At 39.6% G+C, this 26,830-nt stretch overlaps 1 protein-coding gene across 2 annotated transcripts in view; it reads right to left on the bottom strand.

Annotated features, from left to right (window-relative positions):
* Positions 1–26,830, bottom strand: part of PDGFD (platelet derived growth factor D) — a 244,052-nt gene that overhangs the window by 72,915 nt on the left and 144,307 nt on the right. Inside the window, exon 2 of one of the 2 annotated variants that reach the window (XM_037141664.2) lies at positions 5,563–5,767. In XM_037141664.2, the coding sequence (XP_036997559.2) occupies positions 5,563–5,767 (205 nt within the window). The remainder of the gene's footprint in view (positions 1–5,562; positions 5,768–26,830) is intronic. The other variant, XM_037141665.2, reaches the window with a different exon arrangement.

The following is a 26,830-nucleotide window of genomic DNA, read 5'->3' as shown; positions in this document are numbered from 1 at the left end:
AGCTACGTTTTATTTTTTAAATTATATTTTATTGATTGTGCTGTTGCAGTTGTCCCAATATTTCCCCCTTACTCTCCCACTTAGCACCTGCCATTCCCTCAGGCAATTCTGACCTCTTTGTTCATGTCCAGGGGTCATGGGTATAAGTTGCTTGGCTACTCCATTTCCCGTCCTGTTCTCTAGATCCCTATGGCTATTCTGTGACTACCAATTTATACTTCTTAATTCCCTTACCTCTTCACCCATACTCCCAAACCCCCTCCCATCTAGCAGCCATAAAAATGCTCTCCGTACCTACAATTCTGTCTCTGTTCTTCTTGTTTGCTTAGTTTGTTTTTTAGATTCAATTTTTGATAGACATATATTTATTGACATTTTAATGTTCATAGTTTTGAACTTCTTTTTCTTAAATAAGTTCTTTTAACATTTCATATAATAATGGTTTGGTGGTGATGAACTCCTTCATTTTGGCTTTTCTGGTAAGCTCTTTATTTGGTCTTTGATTCTAAATGATAGCTTTGCTGGATAGAGTAATCCTGGCTGTAGGTCCCTGCTTCCATGACTGAATATTTCTTGTCAATCCCTTCTAGCCTACAAGGTTTCTTTTGAGAAATCAGCTGGCAGCCTAATGAGAACTCTTCTGTAGATACCTCACTGTTCTTCTCCTGCTGTTTTTAAGATTCTCTCTTTATCTTTAATCTTTGGCATTTTAATTGTGATGTGTTTTGGTGTGGGCCTGTTTGCATTCATCTTGTTTGGGACTCTGTGCTTCCCAGACTTGTATATTTATTTCCTTCACCAAATTAGGGAAGTTTACTTCCATTATTTTTCAAATAGATTTCCAATTACTTGCTCTTTCTCTTCTCCTTCTGGCACCCCTATGATGTGAATGTTGGAATGCTTGAAGTTGTCCCAGAGTCTCCTTACACTATCCTCTTTTTTTTAAATTCTTTTTTCTTCTTGTTGTTGTGATTTGCAGTTTTTTGTTTCCCAATGTTCCATATTCTTGCTTTGATTCTTGACTTTATCTATTCTGCTTTTAATTTGCTATAAATTGTTCTTTATTTTAATTAGTATATCCTTTATTTCTGCCTGGGTCTCATATGCTGTTGAGGTACTCACTAAGTTCTTTGATCATCTTTATAACCATTGTTTTGAATTTTGTATCTGATATATTGCTCATCTCCATTTGTTTAATTTTTTCTGGATTTTTGATCTGTTCTATATTTGGGTTGTGTTTCTTTGTCTCCTCACATTTCCAGACTCCCTGTATCTGTTTCTATGTATTAGGTAGAGCTGCTATCACTTCTTGTCTTGGTATCATGGCCTAATGTAGTAAGGTGTCTTATAGGGTCCAGTGGCACAGACTCTCATATCACAAAGCAGGGTACCAGACATTTCCTCCCTCCAGGCTGAGTACACCTTCCTCTTGTAGTTGAGCCTTGATGGCTGCTGGCAGGTCAATGGGAAGGATTTAGCCAGGCCAGTCAGCTTCAAGGACTGGCTGTGACCACTGACCATCAACCTCCACCCTTTGTGGAGGATCAGCTGTGCAGCAGTAGATGGTTGTGCTCTGATGCAGTCTGTAGCTGTCCACTGGGTACACAGTCTCTGGGGTATCCCATGTGGTGCAGGTCAGGGTCAGCTTTCACCTATGTTCCACCTGGGCCCATTCAACATGAGCTACAAAGCAATCTGTGTATGACTGAGACTTGTGCTGGGATTGGAGGTCCCTAGGAGAACCAAACCGTGATCCAAAGCTGGCTGCTCTTAGGGGGGGCCTAGGGCCACTCAGCCAGAGGCATGGTGGCTGGGAGCTCTCTGAGGCCAGTCATTGCTTATTTGAAGAGATTTGAGAAGATATGAAGTCTGTGTTGAGACCAGAGATTCATCTGGAAATGTCACTGTTAACAGCTTGGGTTGGCTGTAAGTTGGGTGGGGCAGATTCTCAGGGATTCCCCAGGGTGGAGTAAACTTTGTGAGCCACGTTGATGGAGTCTCAGATAATGGCTCCAGCCTGCCAGCTCTGCGGCTCTGTGTGGGAGGGGCTCAGAAAAGGAACAATGGTCTCTACCCATCTTTCTGTATGGGAGAAAGCTGTCCCCCAGCTCTCACCCTGATGACAGACACTTCAGTTCCTCCCATTATCACTAACACCCTGTAATTTGCTGCCCTGGTGCAGGAGCTCAGAGGGAGTGAGTCTATGTGAGTCCATGTTTGGGCCCTATAAGGGGAACTGCTTGGGACTCTAATGGGTCCTTTCACCAATTCAAAGTGGCTGGGTTTTGTAGCTAGAAGTTATGGGGGCTTGTCTCCCTGGCACTGGGATTGGCATTGAAACCCTGGACTTGGGGGAGGGGAGCTGGTGTAGACCTGGGACCTCTCGCTCCACAGATACCTGTCCTAAATTTTTTATCTACCATAAGTGTGTTTGAGGTCAGCCCGCTCGGCATCTCAGCATCTCTACATCTCCACAGACCTACCAGTCTGGATGGATGCAGTTTCTTTAGTTCTATAGTTGTTAGACTATCATTCAACTCGATTTCTGACTTTTTTTGAGGGATGGTTGTTCTGTAGTTTAGTTGTAATCTTGATGTGGTTGTGCAAGGAGGTGAGCCATGTTTACTGCTGCCTCCATCTTGACTACTCGGGGGCTCCCCTGGCTGTGTGCTCAGCAGCACCTGCTGGAAAACTGACATCAGCCACGACAGTCACCATGGGTCCTGGGGGCTGGCTATGCTACAGACATTTCTAAAGTGAAGCTAGTGTTTGGATTAGGTTTTCCAAATCTGAACCTCCACAATCTGTTCTAAAAACACTTTCACACACATTTGCTATGACTGTTCCCATATCATTAATAATCAAAACAGGCCACTTTCTGAGCATCTGGTTTATAAGGCTTTCCTGAAAAAACTAATAGCTATAATCTATCATCATATTTGAGGAGATGTAGCTCTAATTATATGCCCAAATATTTATTATATAAAGTTTTTCAAACAAATTCTTATTTTGGTTTAATTTACCACGCTCCATACTTTCTTTAAAAAAGAAGATGTGAGCCCTGGCTGGTGTAGCTCCGTGGATTGAGCTCGGGCCTGCAAACCATAGGATCGCGGTTCGGTTCCCAGTCAGGGTACATGTCTGGGTTGCAGGCCAGTTCCCAGCAGGGGACTCACAAGATGCAAGCATACGTTGATATTTCTCTCCTTCTCTCCTTCCCTTTCTCTCTAAAGATAAATGAATAAAATTTTTAAAAAAAGGAAGATCTGTGTCTATACAGCATATAGAATCAGCACTTCATCACATGAAATAAATAACTAACTCCTCTTTTTGGAAACTGTCTTTTAAAGGGATAATATCATAAAATATGACTTTTATCATATTGGAAAACATATGAATTGAGTAGAGATGTTTGTTAACCACTACTATAAATATCTGGGCTGGTTAAACCAGGTGTGGATGACTTAAGACTAATCATCCTGGCTGACACCCTGAACCTGTCTCCAAGGGCCTTCGTTTTGCCTCTGTACTTTTTCCTGGGTCCACACAGTCTGGCTGCCTCACTTGTTCTCCATCTGTGACTTTTCTGCTACAATTGCCAAAAGGAATCAGTATGAGAAACATCACATCTAAATATAAAAAAAATGTCGTATGGCTTTACCGGTCCTACCCATGCACCTCAGAGCTCTTGTTGGGTTGGGCAGGTTAATCTAAGGAGGTAAATATAATAATATGGGTATTAAATTTTGTCGACAGTGATTTATGAGATCTTTATGTCCTTTGCCTCAGTTTCCTTATGAGCAGTATAAGAAGGTTTAATCAATTTTCCCAGCTGGTTATCTTTTGGGTGCTGTATAAACTACTTACTTAACATTTCTATGGTGCTTGGAAGGTGAAAAACACTCACAGAGAATCATTACTCAAGCAATAAAATATTACAGTGTAAACATCAAGGAGGCTTTGGAACAGATGGTAGAAAATCAATTGCATTTCATTTTATATACAATACATGCAAATCATACTGCACAAAGCCAGGGTATACTTGAAATTTTGTTCATAACTCAATCAGTCACCTTTGCTTTTTAAAAAACACATCGTCAGTGTAACTCCGACTCTGAGTTCGATGTCAAGAGCGCACCATTTTGTTTCTTGGGGAGAGTTCGGAGGCAAGTCTCTGACCTGTGTCTTTCCCTTCTTCCTCTCCTCTTTCCACCTCTCGGTCTTCTACCTCTCTTCATACATTTTGAAAACCAGGTAGATTTGATGTAGGGCCAAGAACATCCTAATCTCCTCTTCTGTTTTAAGGCCAGCATGCCAAAAGAGCTCACTCACTACCGGAATCAAAAACCCTGCTCAGTAGTGAAAACCTGGCTTCTCCATCCCATGCCATCACCTATCACTACCTTTTAATAGTGTTGCGGTTTTTTCCCCACAATCTCTTTTTTTCCAGAACAGAAAATTAGTTCTCTCTTTCAAGGTTGAAGAGGCACAAGATCTGCTCTAAGTTTATTCTCTTTGTAAATACTGATTTGCTCCTCCTGCATATATTTGTATGTTTTCTGGCATACATTACCCTTTATGGTTCTGGAAAGTAATAGTCACTACTGTTATTCTTGAAAAAACTAGCAAGATAATCAAAGCTGTCAGCATAAAGGACATTGTCAGCATTGTCTGCATTGTCTGCAATGAAGGACAGTCAAATTTGAGGCACTCTCTTTTTATTATTCAAGGGAAAATAAACCTGCTGAAAGGATTTAGCAGTTCGGTAGTTCATTGACAATGCAGAAAAAGTGTGTGCAGTTAAGTAGAGAAAAGAAAAAAAATCCTCCCCAAGTCTTATACATGCTAATTAAATGAATAAGATGCTGTGAACAGAGAATTCAGAAAACAACAGCCAGGGTCCTCTCTGATCAATATGCTAAAAAGGGAGATCATCAGACACGGTTTTCATCTTCTAAGGTGACTGAGAAACCACAGGGAACTGACAATCTGGGCAGCACACAGACCCTTGGGTTGCCTTACCTTCCCCCTTACACATACCCGAGGCCTTAAAACTATGATTTAGGGGTAAGGCCCTAACACCATAAGTCCTCACTATCATCCTCTCCGAGTGGGGTCTGGGGAAACCATTACTGCTATGCATAGGTTGCAATAGTCTGGATTAGTTCCGGGAGCCAAGCAGGGTGCACACTCTTTAAGCCCAAGGTGGATTTAGACCAGAGCCACTAGTCTTGCTGCAGGTGATCTAGGATGTTGAATGCATCCACCTGCCCACAGAAACTGCTCTAGGCCTGGCCAAGACAGAGGCCTCCAGATTCCCTCTTTCCCTGGGGGTCATGCAGCCTGGCTCTGACAGGTGTGAAAGTGAGCTTCTGTCAGTCACAGCTGTCTCTGCTCCAGTTTATACGGTCTGATAGGACCGACATGAGGCTTTTCGAGAACTAAGTGGTGCATTTTGAGTAGGTCCAAAGGGGCCAAAGGGCAGTTTAATATGATGTTTTTAAATTCACCTTTTTCTCACCTTGGAAGCATTCTCTAACATGGATTTATTTCTTCACTTACCGACAGATATCATTTTCTGCTTCTTCTAATCCAAACTGATTGTCAAAGGCTAGCTGTATCCTCGTTTTCTCCTGGGAATGGAGCCGCCACGTCAGGAGCAGGTTCCTGGGGTAGCTGTTTGGGAACCGGGGACTCTGCACATGGCCATTTCCTGTCACCTGGATGGTTTCGTCTCTTCGGTACAAGTCTGTGAGGTGATTGCTCTCTGTTAGTAGTCACAACTTGTAGAAATTAGTATGTTGCTCCAATTACAGGAAAGCAAAAAAAGAACAGTTTAAAACATATCACATTTCAAAGCACTTCTCCATTTTCTTTAAAAACAAGACCAAATGGTAGCCTTCTGATTAAACAAACAACATATATATTTCTTCTATTACCCCCCACATTCCCAATTTCCTTATAAATCCAGACTAGATGCCAAATATTTTCGATTTGTGGGGCTCTCTTAACATCATGCTGGATAAGAAAAATTAAGTTATCTCAGAAGTCAGGTTCATTTCAACTGGAATTAAAATAAAATAATTTCAAATAGTTATCCTTCCTCTTTTCAATGTAATACGAGAATTTTTTACAGCGACAGGGTAATAGCATATCTTCATTGAGTAGCACAGGAGGTAGATAGCTCATAAATATTGCTGAATGGATGAGCGAGTGAGTGGAAAACAAATTTTAAATGATCTAGTAGCAGACACAGGCTCTCCCTTCTGGGAGCACATTCGTCCTTTCCCTTCCCCCTCTCCGTCCCCCACAGGCGTGCATCTCCTAAACTCTAGGGACCCCATGAGACTTGTAACCCGGGGAGCAGTGGTCAGCAGCATCTCCCCCTGGGCTAACCCCCCAGAAGCTGTCCAAGGCTGCCTTTCCTCTGACTTCCCAGCGAGCTAACAGCAGCCCCGCTTTGGCTCATTTCTTTCCCATTACGTCTCTAGGGAGCCAAAGAAGCCCCACCTGGTCTCTCTCCAGTTGCTTCTTCTATCTGAAGGCCTCCATTGTTTCACTGTCCCCAGCTTTAATGAAGATTCTCTTTCAAAAAAAAGTTTAATAGTGTTTGATGACCAATATATTTTATATTCAAGTGATATTTTTCAGTGGTTTCTTCATCATAAAAGTTATAATTCTTTGACTTAGTTTTTCATGACTTAAAATAAGTCCATTTCATACTCTCCTTTCTGTGTTGTATAATAAAGAATTTGTCTGGTTTTTCTTTAGGTTCCTGAGAGGGAACTGCTAAACACTTACAATTTTGCAAGTAATGGAAGTGTTCTGCCCGGCTGGTGTGGCTCAGTGGATTCAGTGCCAGTCTGCGAACCAAAGGGTCACCGGTTTGATTCCCAGTCAGGATACATGCCTGGGTTGCAGGCCAGGTCCCCAGTAGGGGGCACATAAGAGGCAACCACAGATTGATGTTTCTCTCCCTCTCTTCCCCTCCCTAAAAATAAATAAAATCTTTTAACCCCCCCCTAAAATAATAAAAAAAGAAGTGTTCTTTTTCATGATAGACCCCTAGGACCATATCTGAATTTATGCTAATGAGGTGATCTACTGGGGATCCCTAAGTGGTTGCAGAATGGGCTTTGGCCACAACCGAAAGACCAACATGTGATAAGAGAGTTTGGGCTTTGAGCCTTCATATTGACCTGACTTCCCAACATCCCTGGAGGTAAGGAGCACTGGAGATTGAGTCCAATCGCATTGCTTATGATTCAATCAACACTGCCTACAGCATGAAACCCACTAAAAACTCTGGTCGCTGGGGCTTGGGTAAGCTTCTTGGTCGGTGATGCTCACTGATGTGCTGGGAAGGTGACCTGTCCTGAGGAAACAAAAGCTTCATGTTTGGGACCCTCCCAAGACTTGCTTGTCACCTGCGTTTATTTGGCTGCTTCTGATCTGTACCCTGTTTAGTCAGACTATAATTTTAACTACAGTGCTTTTTAAGTTCTGTGAGTTGTTGTAGTGTGAATGAAAAGAAAGGGAATTCTATAGAAAGTGACCTTGCAGAATGACACAATTATAAATTTCTACATGGACAAGTCATGGTGGGTAGCCAGACCCCAGACACATAACTTGTTAGTAAAAAGTTTATCTTCACCTCAAGCAAGGCCTGTTCATTGTGTCTGCATACCTAGGTTAACGTACTTTTGACACAAGCCAAAACCACCCTCAAAAAAGCACATATTCTCAGTAAATACCCAATAATACAATTCCCTCACTTGCTTTCTCCCACATCCAAGTAATTATCCCTTAAGTTTCTTCTTTAATTCTGAATGCAGAAAAGAAGCTGCAAAATGTCATTCCCAGAGCATTTGAGAGCTTGCTCCCGGCATGTCTTGAGTTTGGCTCAAATACACTTCTACAAAATTCTCTACAGGTTTGCACATTCCCTACAACAACACTAACAAAATTCTCAAGCCTGAGGGGCTTGTAGGAAACCCTGAGTTTGTAGCCAGTTAGTCAGAAGTGTGGGTGGTCTGGGAACCCCCGAACTTACAGCTGGTATCTGCAGAGCAATCTTGCAGGGACTGTGCCCTTAACTTGTGAAATGACCTAGTTCTAGCTAGCTTATATCAGAATTACATTGCACAGTGAATCCATTTTTCACTTCTTAATATCCAGAGTTCTTTGCACTTGAGATTTTGGCTTCTTGTCTTCTTTGGCTTCTTTGGCTTCTTTAGCTTGTCCCTCACCACCCGCTGCCCCAAACAGATCTCCAGCCACAGTCTATTTCTGTTCCCCTGCAGAAAATTTACTTTGGGGCCTATAATTCAGCGAGCCTGGTCAGGAAGACCGAAATTGCTGGTGGAAACCACTGAAAGTTGGGCTGCTCAGGGTGGCTCTTAAAGTTTCCAAAATAAGAGAAGAGGAATGAACAATGAATCAGCATGTGAACAGTGAAGTCTTCTCTCTCTTTCACGAATGTTCTGGTGCATAATGAGAATTTCACCTTTTTTTTTTGACTCATTCTGTGTTTAAAGTGTTGCACTTGCCCACTTAAACTTTGCGTGGGAGAGAGAGTCCTAGGAAGAGTGAAAATGGCTAAAGGAAGTCCACCCTCCCTGCCACAGACGAGGGCGCTGGCTCTGCAGGCCACCAGCTCCAGGGGGCTCAGCTAAAGACAGCCTCATCGGTGCCAGGAACAGTTTCCCCAGTTGACCTTTTCCTCTTCTCTTCCCTTGACCTTATGCTGAAAATGTAGCCATGAAACTTCCTTGTCTGCTCATTTAGTAAATGCGTGAAAGCTGTTTGCCAGGGGAGACGGCTGTGCGCTACCAACCAGTCAGTCAAATAATTAAGCATAGACTGTAACGGATGCATTGCACTATTTTCAACTCTTCTATATCTTGATTATTACTTTCAGATTTGTGCCATATTTTCTTACCTCCAGTACTATTTACTTGCAAATTCTCTAATCAAAAGCAAATCTAAAATAAAACGTTATCAATTATGTAAAAAGCAACTGACTGCCTGGTGCCATGAGTAGAAGACAACCAAAAATCTAAAAATATAACTATTAAAATTTAAAATGTCTCATCTCATGTGTTCAGATTTCTCATTTGTAAAATAACAAGATTGAGAAGCACATTTTTCTCTTTGGTCTCTTTCAGGGGTAATATTCAGTGTTTTTATTTTATTGTATTTTTATTTAATTTTATACATTCAAATATAATTTAAGACTGTTTACAAAGCACATGCCTTTAAAGACATGAAAAACAAAGTTGATGTGCACCACCCCGTGTGAACAAGGCACAAAGTAATACAGGTGCTGAGGGTACGTGCAACATTGATCCCCAGCAGGGAGGGCGGCAGGGTTAGCACGGTGAGTACAAGGTGTGTGCACGGGACCACCAACCAGTCAGAGGAGCCGAGCAGTGTCCAAGTGGGCTGTGTGTGGGGAGGGGGGGAGCTGCGTGCTTTAAAGGCAAACTACGGAAATAGCTGGAAGTCGGGCAACTGTGTCTGCACTTGATATAAGTGGAAACAAGAAAGGTCTGGAAAGGCTCAAAGGCTTGTTGAAAGGAATATTATTAGCTTTTCGGTGCTGTGAAAGGCGAACTGGAAGGAGAGCACCTGCGGTGGGACTGTGTCTGAGGGCGGTCGTCTCCCCCGATCTGCAGGGGGTGTTTCCCAGGGCCCCCAGGGGGTGCCCGAAGTGGGGCAGTACAGAACCCACACACACATGCCTATGGTAAAGTTTAATTTATAAATTAGGCACAGTAAGAGATTAACAACAATAACTGATAATAAAATAGAATAATTGCAATCATATACCATAGTAAAAGTGATACAAATGTGGTCGCTGGTTTTAGGGGATCCCTTGCTGAAGTCTCTTTATAGATTCAATGCTTTCTGGTGCAATATGTTGCCATTGATTGAAGCACTTTTCTGTTCAGGTCTTTCGCCCATGAATTTAATGCTTTTTAAAATTTTAACTAAGTACTTACCACATACGATGGCTGTAACTTTTGCAGTTTGAGGTACAACAGCAAAACCAGCACAAATTTCTTTCTCCTTCTTACAGTTTCACAGAAATAAGGTTTGTTCTTACTGTAGGTCTTAGCAATCTCAGTACATGACTTCTTTTCTGTCCTTTCTAAGTTGAGAACTTTAACCTTTCACTTAAAGAAAGCACTTTACAGCTGTTTTTTGGCATATCCAAATCACCAGCATCTGCACTCTTGTACTGTGGGGTCATTATGAAGTAAAGTAAGGGTGACTTGACCAACAGCACTGTGAGACCTAGAGTTGATCTGATAGCCCCGATGCCTGCTACCTGACTGGCGGGTGGGGAGCAGATTACAGCTTGTAGATGGTGGCCGAAAGGATGAGTCACATCCTGGGTGGGACGGAGTGGGACACCAGAGATTTCACCATGATACTCAGAATGGCATGCAATCTAAAACATATGCCTTAATTGTTTACTTCTGGAATTTTCCTTTTACTATTTTGGTACCAAAGTTGCCCTTGGTAACTGAAGTTGTAGAAAGCAAAATCTCAGATAAGAAGAAAGGATGTAGTTGCTGGAGAAGAAGATTCTCACCTAGAAGGGCAGGTAGCAGTAAGTCCCAACCAGGGAAAAGAAATTCAGAGGAACGTGGAGTTCAGAAAGAAACCCATGGGATGAGCCGAATGTAGGAGCAACACGCTTATCCAAGGGTCTTGGTGCAGTGTGGTGACACGGACACACAGCGGCATGGGGAGGGTAATGGGTTTTGAAGAAATGTAAGTTTAGCTTCGATGTGGCAATGAGAAATCCGAATGGAAGCCTAACAGGCTTCGGGGAATAGAGCACTAGACCTGACGTGGGAGAATAGAGGAGACGAGGCCTCAGCTGGGGGAGGAAAGAGGAAGTCTTGGGAATTACGGAGTCCTTGCGGAAGTGTCTGCACAGGGGAGGTCAGGGTGCAGGTGCTGACGGACATGTCCAGGAGGGGACATGACAGAAGGTTTGCCTGGGAAATTAGAGCAGTGATGTCTGGGAGCGAAGCAGGGCCCACAGCAGTGCCATGTCTATGTCAAGTTGTCCAGAAAGAGGCGATTTCAAGGACTGAGAAGCCAGCGGTGTCAACACACAGAAGACCGTAGCACTTGTCAATGACAAAGTCACTGACATCCTTTACACGTGCACTTGCAGAGATTTCTGCAAGTCAAGAAAGGACCTCTTCTTTTTCTAGAACATTATTAAAGACTAGATTGTTTTCAGAGTACTAACTCCACTTTAAATGAAGCACCAATTATATTTTAAGAAAGCTGTGGTGGGGGCTGGTGGGAGGGGCTTTTCTCCTCATGTATAGGTTTATTAATAAAAAACTTGTTTCCAGTTTTATAAAGTGAGCACAGACCCATGTTCCAGTATATTGAACTGAAGGCCAAAAAGTAAAAAAATAAAAATACTGTTTTCTGATTTATTTGCCCTTAAAATCAAAATACTGCAAAAATCTACATATATACAATCTAGATATCAATAACAGCAAACACTTTTAGAGTGCTTATTTTGTGCAAAGCATTTGTTATAAACACTTTGCATGTTTCATTTACAGAATCTAAACTCTATTAAATAGGACAGCATGTATGTGGGTGTGTGACCATTTGATAGATGAAGATTCTGAGGCACAGACTGTCAAGTAACTTATTCAAGGTCATAGACTTAGTAAAGGGCGGAGTCAGAGTGCAAATCCAGACAATCTGGTCCCAGAGTTGATGCTCTGAACTACTGGTCAATAGAAGGTTATTCTTTCTTCCTAGTCTGAAATTTGCTAGAGGGAACCTTAGATCCTTTGTTATCTGTAATCCACTTTGGCTTTTGAATCACATTGTTTACCTGTAATTGATAACCTCAGGCCAACTCAGTGTTATTCTTAGCTGAAGAGTTACAATGAATTAATTATAGATGCACAGAGTAAACAACGAGTTCAACCTGAGATAACTACTAAGTATTGTATACGAAGTCACGTTCCTGAATGAAGGTATTTCCTTTGGTGTTCCAATAACAGCAGACATTTATAAAGCAGTTATTATGTGCTAGGCATGCCAATAGTTTCAACACCCCACTTCATTTAATCCTGTAACAACTCTATGCAATTACTAATATCCACATTTTACAAAGGAAGCTCAAAGAGTTTAAGAAACTAGTGACCTCAGGGCAGAAAAACTATCATGGAATCAAAGTTTGGCCCTAGGCAGTTTATTTTCAGAACACACACTTTTTAACCAGAGCTCTGAACTAGCTGTATGACTATTACAAAAACATGATACATTTCATTTTTCATAGAATTTCTATGTATATTGAGATGGCAAAAAATGTAAGTTCTTATTTTGCATTTTAATGCAGAAGGAGATTTAGATCCTCAAAAATTGACTAGGGCATTTGACTTTTTTAAAAAGGAAATTAAAATGGGGGGAAAAAAGCCAACTGTTTGTCTGCCTGTCCCCAACCCTTTCTAAGCCCTCCCAACAGACTATTCCAGGAGCTCATGAAAAGTCACTGCCCACACTGGAACCACCATTCTCAAACTGGGGCCTGTGGACCAGCGTCATGAGCATCGTCCAGCAGCTTGCTGGAGATGGACATTTCAGGCCTCTAAGACCCACAGGAGCAGGAATGCTACAGGTGGAGCCCAGTGCTCCTTCTTTTAATAGCCCTCCAAGTGATTCTGATGCTCCCTAAAGCTTGAGATTCACTGACCATTTCATAATTTCTTTATTTTGCTTCTTATTCTAGATTTCCTAATTTCCTCCACCTTCCTGCTTTGACTCAGTACCTTGTGTCTCAGTACCTTAGTACCTCAATCCACTGAGCCATACCAGCCAGGGCCCCAGCACAATTTATTGAAGAGACAGTATTCACTCCATTGTATGCTCTTGCCTCCTTTGTCAAAATATTAATTGACCATAAAGATGTGGGAGAACATATTTGCCCATAATACATCTGAAAAGGGGTGAATTAAAAAAATATGTAAGGAACTTACACAACTCAACACCAGGAAGACAAACAACCCAATAAAAAATAGGCAAAGGACCTGAATAGACACTTCTCCAAAAATGACATACAGATGGCCAATAGACATATGAAAAAATTAAAACCACAATGAGGTATCCCCTTACACCTGCCAGAATGGCTACCATCAATTAATCAACAAACAAGTGCTGGCCAAGATGCAGAAATAAAGGGAACCCTGATGCACTGTTGGTAGGAAAGCAAATGGTGCAGCCACTATGGAAAACAGTATGAAGTCTCCTTAAAAACTTAAAAATGGAACTGCCTTTTGACCCAGCAATCCCACTTCTGGAAACACATCCTAAGAATCTCTAAAGATTAATTTGAAAGAATATATCACCCCTATGTTTATTGCAGAGTTAAGAGCCAAGATCTAGAAAGAGCCTGGGTGCCAATCAGTAGGTGAGTGGATAGAAGAGCTATGGTCCATTTACAAAGTAGAATACCACCAGGCCATAAAAACAAACAAACGGGAAATTTTACTTTTTGCAACAGCATGGATGGACCTAGAGAATATTATTCTCAGTGAAATAGACCAGTCAGAGAAAGACAGATACCATATGATCTCACATGTGGAATCTAATGAACAAAACAAACATCAGAATACAGAAATAAAGACGTGGACATAGGGAACAGACTGACAGATGTCATGTATTTACACACAGAGACACAGTGGAGTGGTGAACATCTAAGGCTCCACTCCTCATATGTAACAGGCACAAACAGATCAAAACATGGCTCAAGAACAACTCAGAGCCCCAGAGCCCATAAATATAAGCAAGGAAGAAATAGCCAAACTTTCAGATGCACAGTTCAAAACACTGGTGATCAGGATGCTCACAGAACTGGTTGATTTTAGTCACAAATTAGAGGAACATATGAAGGCTAAACTAATTGAAATGAATGGAAATACACAGGAAACCAATAGTAATGGAAAGGAAACTGGGACTCAGATCAAAGGAGTGGACCAGAAGGAGGAAAAAAATGACCAAAGAGAAAAGGATGAAGAAACAAGAATTCAAAAAAATGAGGAGAGGCTTAGATAACCTTCAGGATATCTTTAAATGTTCCAACATCCGAATTATAGGGGTACCAGAGGGGAAGAGGAACAGCCATGAATGGAAAACTTATTTGAACAAATAATAAAGGAGAACTTTCCCACTCTGGCAGAGAAAATAGACTTCCAGGAAATCCAGGAAGTTCAGAGTCCCAAAGAAGTTGGACCCAAGGAGGAACACACCAAGGCACATCATCATTACATTAGTCAAGATTCAAATGAAGGCGAGAATCTTACAAGCAGCAAGAGATAAGGGGACAGTCACTTACAAAGGAGTTCCCATCAGACTGTCAGCAGATTTCTCAAAAGAGACCTTACAGGCAAGAAGGGGTTGGAAAGAAGTATTCCAAGTAATGACATCCAAACACCTACATCCAAGATTGCTTTATCCAGCAAAGCTTTCATTTAGAATGGAAGGGCAGATAAAGTGCTTCTCAGATAAGATCAAATTCAAGGAGTTCATCATCACCAAGCCCTTATTATATGATATGTTAAAGGGACTTACCTAAGAAAAAGAAGATAAAAAACATGAACAGTGAAAGGATAGCAAACTCACAGTTATTAAGAACCGCACCTAAAACAAAAGCAAACTAAGAGGACAGCTAGATCAGGAGCAGAACCATAGAAATGAAGATCTCATGGAGGGTTAGCAACAGGGGAGTGGGAGAAGGAGAAGGGGGGAGAAGGTACAGAAAATAAGTAGCATAGACAGTAGATAGAAAATAGATGGAGGGCAAGAATAGTATGGGAAATATAGAATCTAAATAACTTGAGACACATGGTCATAAACTAAAGGGGGGGAATGATGAGCGAGGGGGTACGCAGGGTGGAGGGGAATGAAGGGGGGAATAGAACAACTGTAATGGCATAATTAATAAAATATATTTTAAAAAAGAATTTTTTCTTGAGGTGATCAATCCACGATGCATCGTGCAGATGTTTTACTGAGTGGCACTCTTAAAATCTGTATAGTTTTGTGAACCGATGTCACTGCAAAAAATTCAATTCAATTAAAAAACAAAATAAAGACATTGTCTAGAGGTTTGGGCCTTTTTGACACTGACAATAGAAATGTTTACCGAGAATTCAGGTAAATGGCATAATATAAATACCAGTCTCAGTTCTGCTGCAAAACAGCAAACACAACGTGACCACTTACCGTCTGGAGGGTGTAACATATTTCAGAAGCGTCCAACTTTGTATGTTTATCATTAATAAAAATTGACAAAAATATAGGCAGTAAATAATATTGCTTTCATTCTGGTTTTTGTTTTTTCTTTTAAATTAAATTTTGTTTTGTTACTTTAACAGGTAATGAAACGGGTTAAAATGATTTGTTTCAAGTCAGAAGAAAGAAAGGCTGGTGTATGTGAGGGTGGAGCCTGAATCCAACTCTATCATGTTCCAGTCCTGGTGACTTTCCCCCATGAGAGCAAACGGCTGCACCCAACACACCATGCCATCTTTCTGGCTGCTGTGTCTCAAACTAATACTTTAAAGAGTTGGATAATGTGGCACTTAAGATTCCTTGCAGGTCCAAATGACGTGACACATCAACAATTTTCTTTCGAGTGCACAGATCTGTCAGTGGTTGGACAGTGACGAACAGACACAAATGAGCCGGTGATGGGACCAGGGCATCTGGAATCCGGAACCTCCGATGGGATATCTAACACAGATATTATAGATAGTTGTATGCTGTCACTTAAAATAAGAGCACAAATGGGTGATCTCAACGTGTTGTTCAAACACACATTATTCAGTGAACTATTACTCCTTGTCAACCAGAAGATTGTCCTAGGCACATAATGACCACTTAGCACATCAATTTGAACACGTTACAGAGGGATTTAAACAAATCTCTCAGTACAGAAATAATGTATTCTATTTTTGGTCTTTTAAAATCTAAGTAGAGGTTTCTTTCCAAGGCTGCTTAGATACAAGAGATAAAAACTGAAGATATTCCAAGTGCTTTATAATTTCTTTGAAAGTTTCATAGGAAAGTAAAAAGTAGAATAAAAAAATCATGGGCTGAATGTTAAATTCCTTGAGGGAAAGAACTGTTTTGCTCCCTAACCTGGTCCCAGTGCCTTGTCAGTGTGGGCACACGGAGACACTCAAAATCTGCCGTGCTCCCTCTTACCCCCGGGGATGCTTTCTAGATCCAAGACCCACAGTGGATGCCAGAAAACCACAGACAGTACCAAACCCTATACGCACTATGTTTGTTTGTTTTTCCTGTACAAACATACCCGTGTGGACTACTCTCACTTCTGCTGAGCAATATATGAGGTCAGGTTAGTGACTAGATCCCCTAGCTTCTCAGCCTATGCAATCACCTAATTTAAATGAGAAACTCAGCCAGGATAATGGAGTCAGGTCTGTGTCTCACCCAATATATCATTATTACCACTACTAAACTGCCTCAAATAAACTTTGTACTCTCTCTCAAGGACAATAGCATGGTATGGAAAAATGCCCTAGGTCACAAAATAGTATCTTCATTGGTGAGACATAGTGCAGTGCATTTTAAAAGAAAGAAAAAGAAACTAGGGAGAGATGGGGAATGTAAAAGAGAATAGGGCAGGGAGTCCCTAATTTTAAAATGAAGAGGTCATTTTGAAGAACGGAACCTAAAATACACAATTGAGATTAAATTTAATTAGGTAATTTCCCACAAATTATCTCCTAACTTGAAAGGCAAAGGTTTGGAGTCTCACTATGTAACCTGCTAAAAGTCAAAATTAGACTCTGTTAACGATGTTAGTTTAAAAATCAGCCTGTGTTTTCCATAGTGGAAAACAGTACGGAATTTTCTCAGAAAACTAAAAATGGATCTGCCTTTTGACCCAGCAATTCCACTGCTAGGATTATATCCTAAGAACCCTGAAACGCCAATCCAAAAGAACCTATGCACCCCAATGTCCATAGCAGCCCAATTTACAATAGCCAAGTGCTGGAAGCAACCTGGGTGCCCATCAGTAAATGAATGGATCCAAAAAACTATGGTACATTTACACAATGGGATTCTATGAAGCAGAAAGAAAGAGGAGCTCCTACCCTTTGTGACAGCATGGATGGAACTAAAGAGCATGATGCTAAGTGAAATAAGTCAGGTGGTGAAAGATAAATACCACATGATCTCACCTTTAACAGGAACCTAAACAACAAAACAAACAGGCAACAAAATATAGCCAAATAGAGAACAGGCTGAAATAGAGAACAGGCTGACAGTGACCAGAGGGGAGAAGGGAGGGAATTTCAGGGGAAAAGGTTCTATAGGAACTAGTATAAAGGAAACATGGACAAAAACAAGGGTGGGGGTGGAAACGGGGGAGGGAGGTGGGGAGGGTTGACGGAAAACTGGGATGCTACTAAAAAGGCAGAAAATTCTACTTGAACAACAATTAAAATAAAAAATAAAAATAAATTAAAAATATAAAAATCAGCCTGTGAGTATTTGCTATACCTTTCTTCTCAGTATTTTCTGAGGCACTGAAGCTTGTGATCACTGAACTAGGTTCCTCCTGAACCTGTCTGTCAGTGAGACAGCCTTCATCAAGGAGCTGAGGGCGAACACCTGGCAAGCGTTCTCCGTAGAACTGGCCTTCTGGACGCCCATGCCTGCTTTGCAGAAACCACAGTCGCCTGTGACCAGTCTGCTCTTGAGCAAGTAAGCTTTTAAGCAAAGCTGACTTTTAATTAGAATTCTCCAGCAGAGACTTTATACAAACTCAGCAGTAACACAAAACCTTTCTGTTATGAAAATTTGAGGAGGAGGGAATTGGTTGACAGTTCTGTCTTTTTTTAAAAGTCACATTCCTTTTCTCACAAACAATGTTAATGTTTCATAAACAACCTTCCTCATATGAACAATTTGGAGACAATGTTTTGGAGAATAATCACTGGATAATTCCTTGAGCTCAAAATTATTCTTCTTTAAGAATCTGAGTCCACCAAAGAAGTAAAGAAAAAATTACTATAAGATCTTTTTGACAATTTGCCAGAGTCGCCAGGAGTGTAGTGACTGTCCAGCGTACTACACTGATGCCTATTATTCCTCGCTTTGCTGTATGTTTTAATGTGCAAGTGTTTGTTTTATTGTTGCACAACCACGAACAGTCACACCATTCAAAATAGATTGCACTTTACAGATGACAGAAGTGGCATAAAATTATATTACAATGGAAGAGATTTTGGTTTTATTTTTGAAAATTAAAACAAGTAAAAATAAAGATTGTCCTAAAGTAGCCATACAATACTTTAACACCTTCGGATAATTCATGTTAATTAATTTTATGATAAATCTCTTTTCTTCTATTGTGGTTTTTGTGATGTAACAATACTGTGATGTAACTATCTTCTACTGTGATGCTTACATGTAAATGATGTAACAATAAGCAGTAACATTCAGCACTGTGGCAGATGTAGAAGGCCATGCTGAACGGACGGCACGATGGAAAGTGTTATAGAATCAACGGCTGCTGAAGACAGAGATCTTTTCAATCATACTGACTTCACACCCAGAAAATCAGACAACCTTAATGGAAAAAATATCTGCTTTAACCACTGCCACTTAGCTCAGAGATCTATAAGGATAACAGGCAAAACAGAAAGAAAAGTAATAGCTAGGAAGAACTTGATTTAGCATTTTTTCTAGGAAACATTGTAGAAAAACCAATGTTCCTATAAACATTGTCTTGGAAGACTATTAAAAGTGTGAACTTTGAGTATTCTCAGAGAGTGAGAGTTTTCTGACATTATTTTATAGGTATCAGGAGGAAGTAATAAAAAAAAAAGCTGACATGAGCTTGAATAGTATGGAACACAGAAGATGATCTTTTTTTTTAAATTTTATTTAGTTATTTTTCAAGTACAGTTTTTTGTCTATTTTTCCCATCCCAGCCTCCCCCGCCCCTTGCTCCCCACCTCCCTCCCATTTCCACCCCCCTTAGTTCTCGTCCCTGTGTCCTTCCTATTTGTTCCTCCAAATCCCTCCCCCTTTTTCCCCTTAACTTCCCTTCCTTCTCCCCTCTGGTCACTATCCCCTTGTTCTCTATTTCAGTGTCTTTGTTTTTTGTTTTGTTTTTTTCTGCTTGCTTGTTTGTTTTGTTGGAAGATGATCTTGAAATATCCCAATGATTAAAAATTTGATTTATATGGCAAGACAAAAGCATTTTCTTAGTCACATCTGACTAGAGGGCTCATTAATTCCTGGGAGAAAATGAAGAGTTAATATACGAACCACATGTCTTATTATTCATGGTTTGTATGTATCTACACTACAACTATATATAATATGCACAGAAGTTATAGCTCATGTAATATATATGAATACTTTATGTATATCTATTGTACTTAAATGTTTATTAAGCTACATATCTTTCAAACTATTTATAGATTCATTCATTTTAATATCACACTCCACTTATTTCCATAACACTTCCATATTATTTCAAAATAGGAAAAAAAGATTATTGCTTAAGTTAATGCTTCAGTTGTTAGGAAGTGGAACACATTGGAACATAGTTACTGTGACTTTTGTGTTTGCACAAAATGTGTTTGCCTCAGCTGTTTGCATTGGTAGCATCAGATATGGATGAATTGTAACTTATATTTGGATATTAAGTGTCACTTAAAATGCCTTTATAAAGGTAGCACTAAAATAAAGTTTTTGGGTATGTAAATGAATATGAAAAAAGGATTAATAATGTAAATATAATAAAAAAGATAAAAGCTATCTCATGTATATTATTTTGTAAAGAAACAACCAAGTGCTTTATAGGACCAAAGCTGAGATGATGTGTACAAGTAAATAAAGCTGAATTTTGATCATCTTTGAGGTTCAAAACACAAATTCCCTTCCTACCTCAGACACTAAAATTAAAGGCAGTAGCAATTAGCAAATATCTCAGACTAGGTAAAAAATTGTTGAAACTATAACATATGAATGCAAATAATCCATGGATTGTGATGGTGATAAACATCAGTCTTTCAAAAGTTGACAGCTTTTAAGAGACTTGTTTAACTCTAGTGATGTGCAATTCATAGAAGCTAAAAATGATAAATGATATGGTAATTATGAAAAATACAGATGAAGTCCAAGTATTCTCCAGTATTCTTTAAATTTTTGATCCTTTAAAAATACTAAGCTAAGCAAATCAATATCACACACACAAAAAAATGGTCATGTTAACCTTCAAGCTGTGCATCAATACTGAAGGAAGAAGTGATTTTGAAGACTTTTTGAGAGCCAATTAAAAAAAAAGCTTGAACTTGAACTTTCACTGGGATAATTAAATAAGAGAGGTTATATTTTTATGGATAAATTTGTACTATTACCATTTTATTAAAAAAGCATTTTGTATCCTTTCAACGTGGACCTTTTTTCCCCCCACAAAAGTCATTACTAATTCAATGTTGGGTTTTACAATGAATGGGGTTTTAGAATGAAGCAAGCCTTCTGTTTCCTTGCCAAATCTCATACTAACAAGTCTCTCCAACATTGTTACCGTACCCGGTGAGCCTCCTCTGTAGGGGACCAGTTTGTCTTGGCCTGGCAAGTGTGACTCAGCTCTGTATGGAAAACCTACAGAAGCAAGGTGGTGGGCAGGAGCCAGACCTTCAAACTGAGTTTTACTGTGGGAATCAGGCCTAGAAAATACATACAGATTGTTATGGCTTGCTCTTGCTAAAACTCCATCACTCTGGTCTAAAATAACAAATGTGTATTATTTATCTTCAAGGTAATTTCCAAAGCCTGTGTGAATTTTCCCAAGGACAGAGTTAATCAGCTTGCAGCCATTCCCCTCTGCATGTTATTTTCAATTCCTTGATTGTACCTAAAATGCAGACAATAATATTCTATGTAATAGATAATAAATCCTTCTCTGATGGAAGACCCGAGGAAAACAAAAGCCTGTCTAGGCAAGGGTCGGGGTGCTCCCCTCTTGAGGGAGTGGCCGAGGCACCCATAGGCACTCTCCCCTTTAAAGAGCAGATGTGCCTGTTCCCTTCTTCTCCACAGGATTGTTGTCACCTGCGCATTCATTCTCGTCCTCAGCCACAACAGGCAGACTCTGCTGGCTGGCATGCACCACACTCCTCTGTGCATTCTTCTCTTTTCCTAAGTACTGTGTAGTCAGAGTGGTATTAGGCAGGAGAGATTGGATAATGCGAGTCCAAATCTCAGTGCTTTTAACAACAAAGTTTTATTTCTTGCTCATACTGCATGTCCACATTGGATCAGTGAGGCTCTGGTTCCCATTTTCTCACTCTGGGACCTAAGCTAAGGAGGTGTCGTGTCAGAATATGAACAGTCAAAGCAGGGAGAAACCAGGAGATGAATGATTGCTCATTGACATTTTAAGTATCATACTTATGTTTACACTTCACCAGCCAAAGCTAATCACATGGCCAGACCTAACTTCCAACAAGCTGGGTGTCTGGAAAGAAAGGAGAACTGGAAGCTGATGAACAGTTCTAGTGACTGTTGCAATTCTTTATGTGTTTCTCACACACTGAGGTGAAAGCTTGACTTATCTTTTTTGTTTTCTCATTGGTAGCGTAATCTATCCATACACTGAGCAATGTCTCGTTATTTTACTATAAATTACTGCAATGTTGGTAGGAGAGATGGTCAGGAGAGAAATGGGTATCGGTGGAGGATTCATAGATGAAGACTTGATGATTACAGAGGAAGAAAAATAGTGCTAAGGTACAGAAAAATATAGCTGAGGAAGTGATTTTGATCATTTTTAAGAACTTGTCTTGCTAGGGATGGCTGATGCTCCATAGGTAAACTCAGTGGTGATAGCTTCCTGTAGTACTATCATGAAAAGAATTCTGAGCCTGTGAGTCTATTAACTGTGGAAAAATGGCAATGATTAACAATGTCTGGCATAGGCCTATAAACACAGAGGCAGAGTTATGTTTGCACCACTCTTTTTAACACTGAACATATTCTAAGCCTCCTTTTGCTTTACACTTAGCTTTCCACTTGCCTGCACAACAGGGTTGTACATTTCTAGATGGCACTATTATTCTCAGTGGGCACCTAATAAATATTTTCAAAACAAATATTTGCTTCAAAGTATCAGGAAAAAATGAGTGGTCTAGAAGCAAAAAGATCTCCTGGCAAATTAAATTTACATAGCATATAATTTACATAATTTTCAGACCATATGTGAATAATAGGTAAGAAGAATAATTTTCACAACAGCTAATATTTACTAAATATGTCCAGGTCCTATAATAAGTGCTTAATATTTATTGGTCTATTTGAAGCTCAAAAGAAACTTATGCATTAGTCTTCATTAATCCATTTATTCAGAAGCAGAAACTTGCTTATATGTAGCAGAGATCATTTTTATTCTATTCTTCATTTACTGACTTCATTTAATTGATTACCTACTTTAACTTTAACTAGCAGATGGTCAGATATCTGTAACCAGTTAAGCACATCAAGAGTGAAGAACTGAACGAATGAGGTTAATGGTCACTGGATTTTATTATTCTCGTCATCTCAATACTTCACATGTCCAGTTATTTTGGTGCCACTCACTACACACTGGCAAGCTTGTGTTTGGTTCTGTATCATGTACATTCCCTAGCATGTAGCAGATGTTAGTTTGTTTGCCACAGGAGTAAATCAGTGGACGAATAAAGGGACTGTAGAGTTAATACATGATACTGCAGAAGAGATTGTTTTCTGTTTCAAGATTAACCTGCTTACCCTCTATAACCATAATTTTAAGGGAAAAATTTAAGAGCAAATAATATTATCTTTGATAGGAAAAACTGAGTTATATAACTAAGACATGGTTGTATGTTTGGAATAGATGTATATATGTGTGTGTGTATACATATATATGATAGAGTGTGACTTTCAAAAGAGAAACTTGTAAATATTATAATACATAATATCTTTTAGAAATTATTAAAGATGTTTGCAATATACCCTTGGCTTTTGAAATACAAAGCAAGCTTAATATCTTGTTAAATCACTGTGGTGATCTAGCATCATTTTTTTTCAGATTCAATAGAAGAAAAATCTGGCTTTTAATAAAGAACAATTCATACTATCATTTAATAAGTATTGAGAATGACATAATTGTGTGAATATAAATGGTTAAAAGGAATATATTTGTACCCAAATAGGCAAATTCAGAGCCCTACTATGACTTATGCTAGCAAACTGGATGGTTATATGAAAAAAAAATAATGATATACCAACATCTGTCTGGCTTCCCTGGGAACCATATACAGGGGTAGGCAAAAATGCATTTATGGTTATAATACAATTAATAAATAATAATATAAGAATAAACTCTGTTTTGTGTACTTAAACTGTAAACTCTCTTTTGCCCATCCCTATAATAATAATAAATAATAAATAATCTCTGACATGATTAGCAGACAATAAATCTGAAGCTATTTTCTTGTACTAGCCCCCAAATAGTCCATCACTGTAAAAGCATTTACTGAGATGTTAAGGGTGCCTGATGGGAATGCAGGACTGAATTGCAGAAAAGGGTCAGGTTTCATTCTCCGTGTGATGCCACTAGACAGGATGGGCAAATTTGGGGCTCATCTGACATTTTTCTTGTTGAAAAGGAAAAACTAAAAAATATATATATTTTTTCCTTTACACACACACATACACATATATCTTCCTATTTTCATAATTTTATGGCTTCTAGAATATTGTTCTGTTGTTCTGAACTGTTACTTTATAATATTTTTATTTTATTTCATAAACTATGAGTGATTGTTTATAAATTTTACTGGATTTCTTTTTCTGAAACACCTTCAATGAAATTCTAACTTTTTGATTGAGCTAGAGTTACTACTAATCTGTGAGATTGTTACAGGGGCTATGCTGTGAGAAACCAGTTGAAACATGGCTCTACTTTCTTCTTAGATTAACAGTCTACTGCTTGAAAAAGAGATGCAGATTTTGTTTATTCTCAAGGAGTCTCAGGTGTGAACACAGATACGTTTTAAATTAATCTTAGGAAAACTCCAATTTCAGAAGCACAAAGAACTACAAGTCATCCGAAGCTTTTTGTACCGAAACTAAAAAGGTAAAGACAGTGCTGCCTCAGCATATGGAATATAAAAACACATTTTAAAGCACCTGAGCACATAGAAAATATATACTTCATATTTTCCTTAAATAAAGTAATACATTTAAAAGCATGACTTTATTTTTTAAAAGATTTTATTTATTATTTACTTTTAGAGAGAAGGGAAGGGAGGGAGAAAGAGAGGCAGAGAAACATCAATTGGTTCCTTCTTCGGACAGAACCTACAACCCTGGCATGGGCCCTGACTAGGAATTGAACAAGTAACCTTTTGCTTTGTGGGATGATGCCCAACCAACTGAGCCACACTAGTCAGGGCTTAAAAGAACAATTTTCTAAATATTATATGTATACATATTAGACTACAGATATATAAAGAATAAAATTGGGTTTTGGGAAGTGTGAAAAGAATGAATTAAAAAGTACCAGAGTACTACTAGTATGCATTAAACTTTTCAGAATGGCATATTTCACCAAATTATGAAACTGTGTGTGAGTTTTGCATGGTTGTCCAAGTTAGCTATTTACGCAGCTTCCATTTCTATTTTTCACCTTCAGTTAAAGACCCCATCCTTTCATGCATATAAAGAACTCACGTAGAAGCTACATTGGACACCAGCTGTTTTTCACTGTCCATTTCGCATCTGTGCTACGGAGCCCAAAACTTCAATATGAATGCATGCTCTCTTGATTAATCAATTTTGGAAGCACAGTAAGTTCTCAAGAAATACTTGCTTAATGAATCCTTTTGGAACTGTGAACCTGTTTGAAATTGTGCAGATAAGGAGGGCCCTTTTACTTTCCCTGCACAGCTCTGCATGTTCAATCAGCCACTGATCCACAGGCTCATTTAGGCTGCAAGTAACAGAGGACCACACCAGAAATGACTTAAGGAAAATGTGTTACCACATAGGAAGTCTGGAGGTAGAACTTATTCAGGGTTGGTTAACACAAGGCTTTGCCATAGAGTCACAGCTTCCAGCCTTCTGCTCCGCTATCCTGGGTGTGTTGGCAGTTCTCCTCAGGATGTGAAGGATGGCACCAGTAGCCCCAGTTGTCTCGGCCTCACAGGACTGGCTTCAGAAGCCAAGCAAGGGCTCTCTGCATATGCCCTTTTTTTTTTTAAGAAAGTAGAAACCTTTCTGGAACCCCTACACCCACTCCAAGCAGGCTTTCCCTCCTTCTTACTGGACACACTCTGGAAACATTCCCAGGTCATGCCAATCCCAAGAGGGAAACAGAATTACTGCAACTGGTTCACACTCACACAATGCATTTCCCTGATGAAGGGCAGCCGAGCCTCCCCTGAAGCCCATGCCTACCCATGAGGGTTCTGTATGTGAGACAAAGAGGAGGGAAGCAGTTAGAGTGGCCACCGATGACACTTACTTAACAACTGTTGTGTTTGCTTGTGTTTGTATCAGTCTTTTGCCACCAGAAACATATAGGCAACTAATATTTTCTGAATACATGCTACTTCAGAATACCAGGGCACCAGAAGCACTCTTGGAATGAAAACTATTAATATGACATAGCCCTTGCTCTAGAAAGGGTGTTTACAATATGCTTGGTGCAAAGGGAGGTTGGCAGAAAAATCTTTCCTTCCACATTTGGCTTGTAGCAACACTTGAGAAATACTGGTCACAGTAAAGTGAAGTTTGTAAAGCTCTTCAAACATTTTCAGCCCTCAGAAATCTCTCTCTCCTTAGTACTATCTGTTACTATCCTGTGAGTATTTTTTCCCATTTTACTAACCATTAAATAGAAACATGTACTAAAGATATCGGATAGGCAGATTTAACCTTTAGCTGCTGGAGGCTGACTCTCAGTCCCCTTTAGTCAAATGTGAGTCCTCTTCTCCTGTTTTCTCCAGGCCGTTTCCAGCCGGCCACTCAGCATAGCCTTTATCACTGTGCTGTCAACCCTTCACCCTCCTCTGTTACAAAAAAGATAGCTCATAGAATTAGTATTCTTCATAAACCCCAAGTGCTTAACCATAGAAGTGTTTAATAAATAGTGACTGCAGCGTGGAAGTATTGATCCTTCCCTTCACCTGTGAGATTCTTTGTGGGTGCCTGACACCTGTATTACAAAGACTCAGCGGGCATTGCTTCACTCTCTGTCTTATTACTTACACCAATATGCTAACTTTTGTGAAGATGTGTTATTGTCATTTATAGATAGATTTGAAAGCTAGTAGAGTGACTTGCTGTTCTCACTGGTAAGTGATTATGTGACAGAGGGATTTTTAGATTAAAAAATTAACAGAGAATGCTATTATGATATGGTAAGTGGACTATAGGGAAGAGAAATAACACTTCTTGGATTAGGCATTGTGACAGAAAACATATGCTATGTTATTGGCTTTGCCTGAAACACTCATTCTTTTACTGTCTTCTACTTTCCAGACTGGAAGCTTCTGGAAAATAAGACTCATTCACTGTTGTTTCAGAGCCTAATGGGAGATAACAAGAGGCATTCAACAAGTATTTTTTGAATGAATGAAATTCAAAATATTCTTGAAACAAGATACTTAGGTGCATTTATATATGAAGAAGCAGTACAGGAGAAATTAACCAATCAGCCCATTTGTTGAATAAGTAGGCTCGTTTGCAGTTTTGAAGCCAAAAA

Source organism: Artibeus jamaicensis, unplaced genomic scaffold (assembly GCF_021234435.1).
Source record: "Artibeus jamaicensis isolate MK-2021 breed Jamaican fruit bat unplaced genomic scaffold, CSHL_Jam_final contig_585, whole genome shotgun sequence".
NCBI classification, from domain to species: Eukaryota; Metazoa; Chordata; class Mammalia; order Chiroptera; family Phyllostomidae; genus Artibeus; species Artibeus jamaicensis.
The sequence above is the reverse complement of the archived record's forward strand: the minus strand, read 5'-3'. Positions and strand labels throughout refer to the sequence as shown.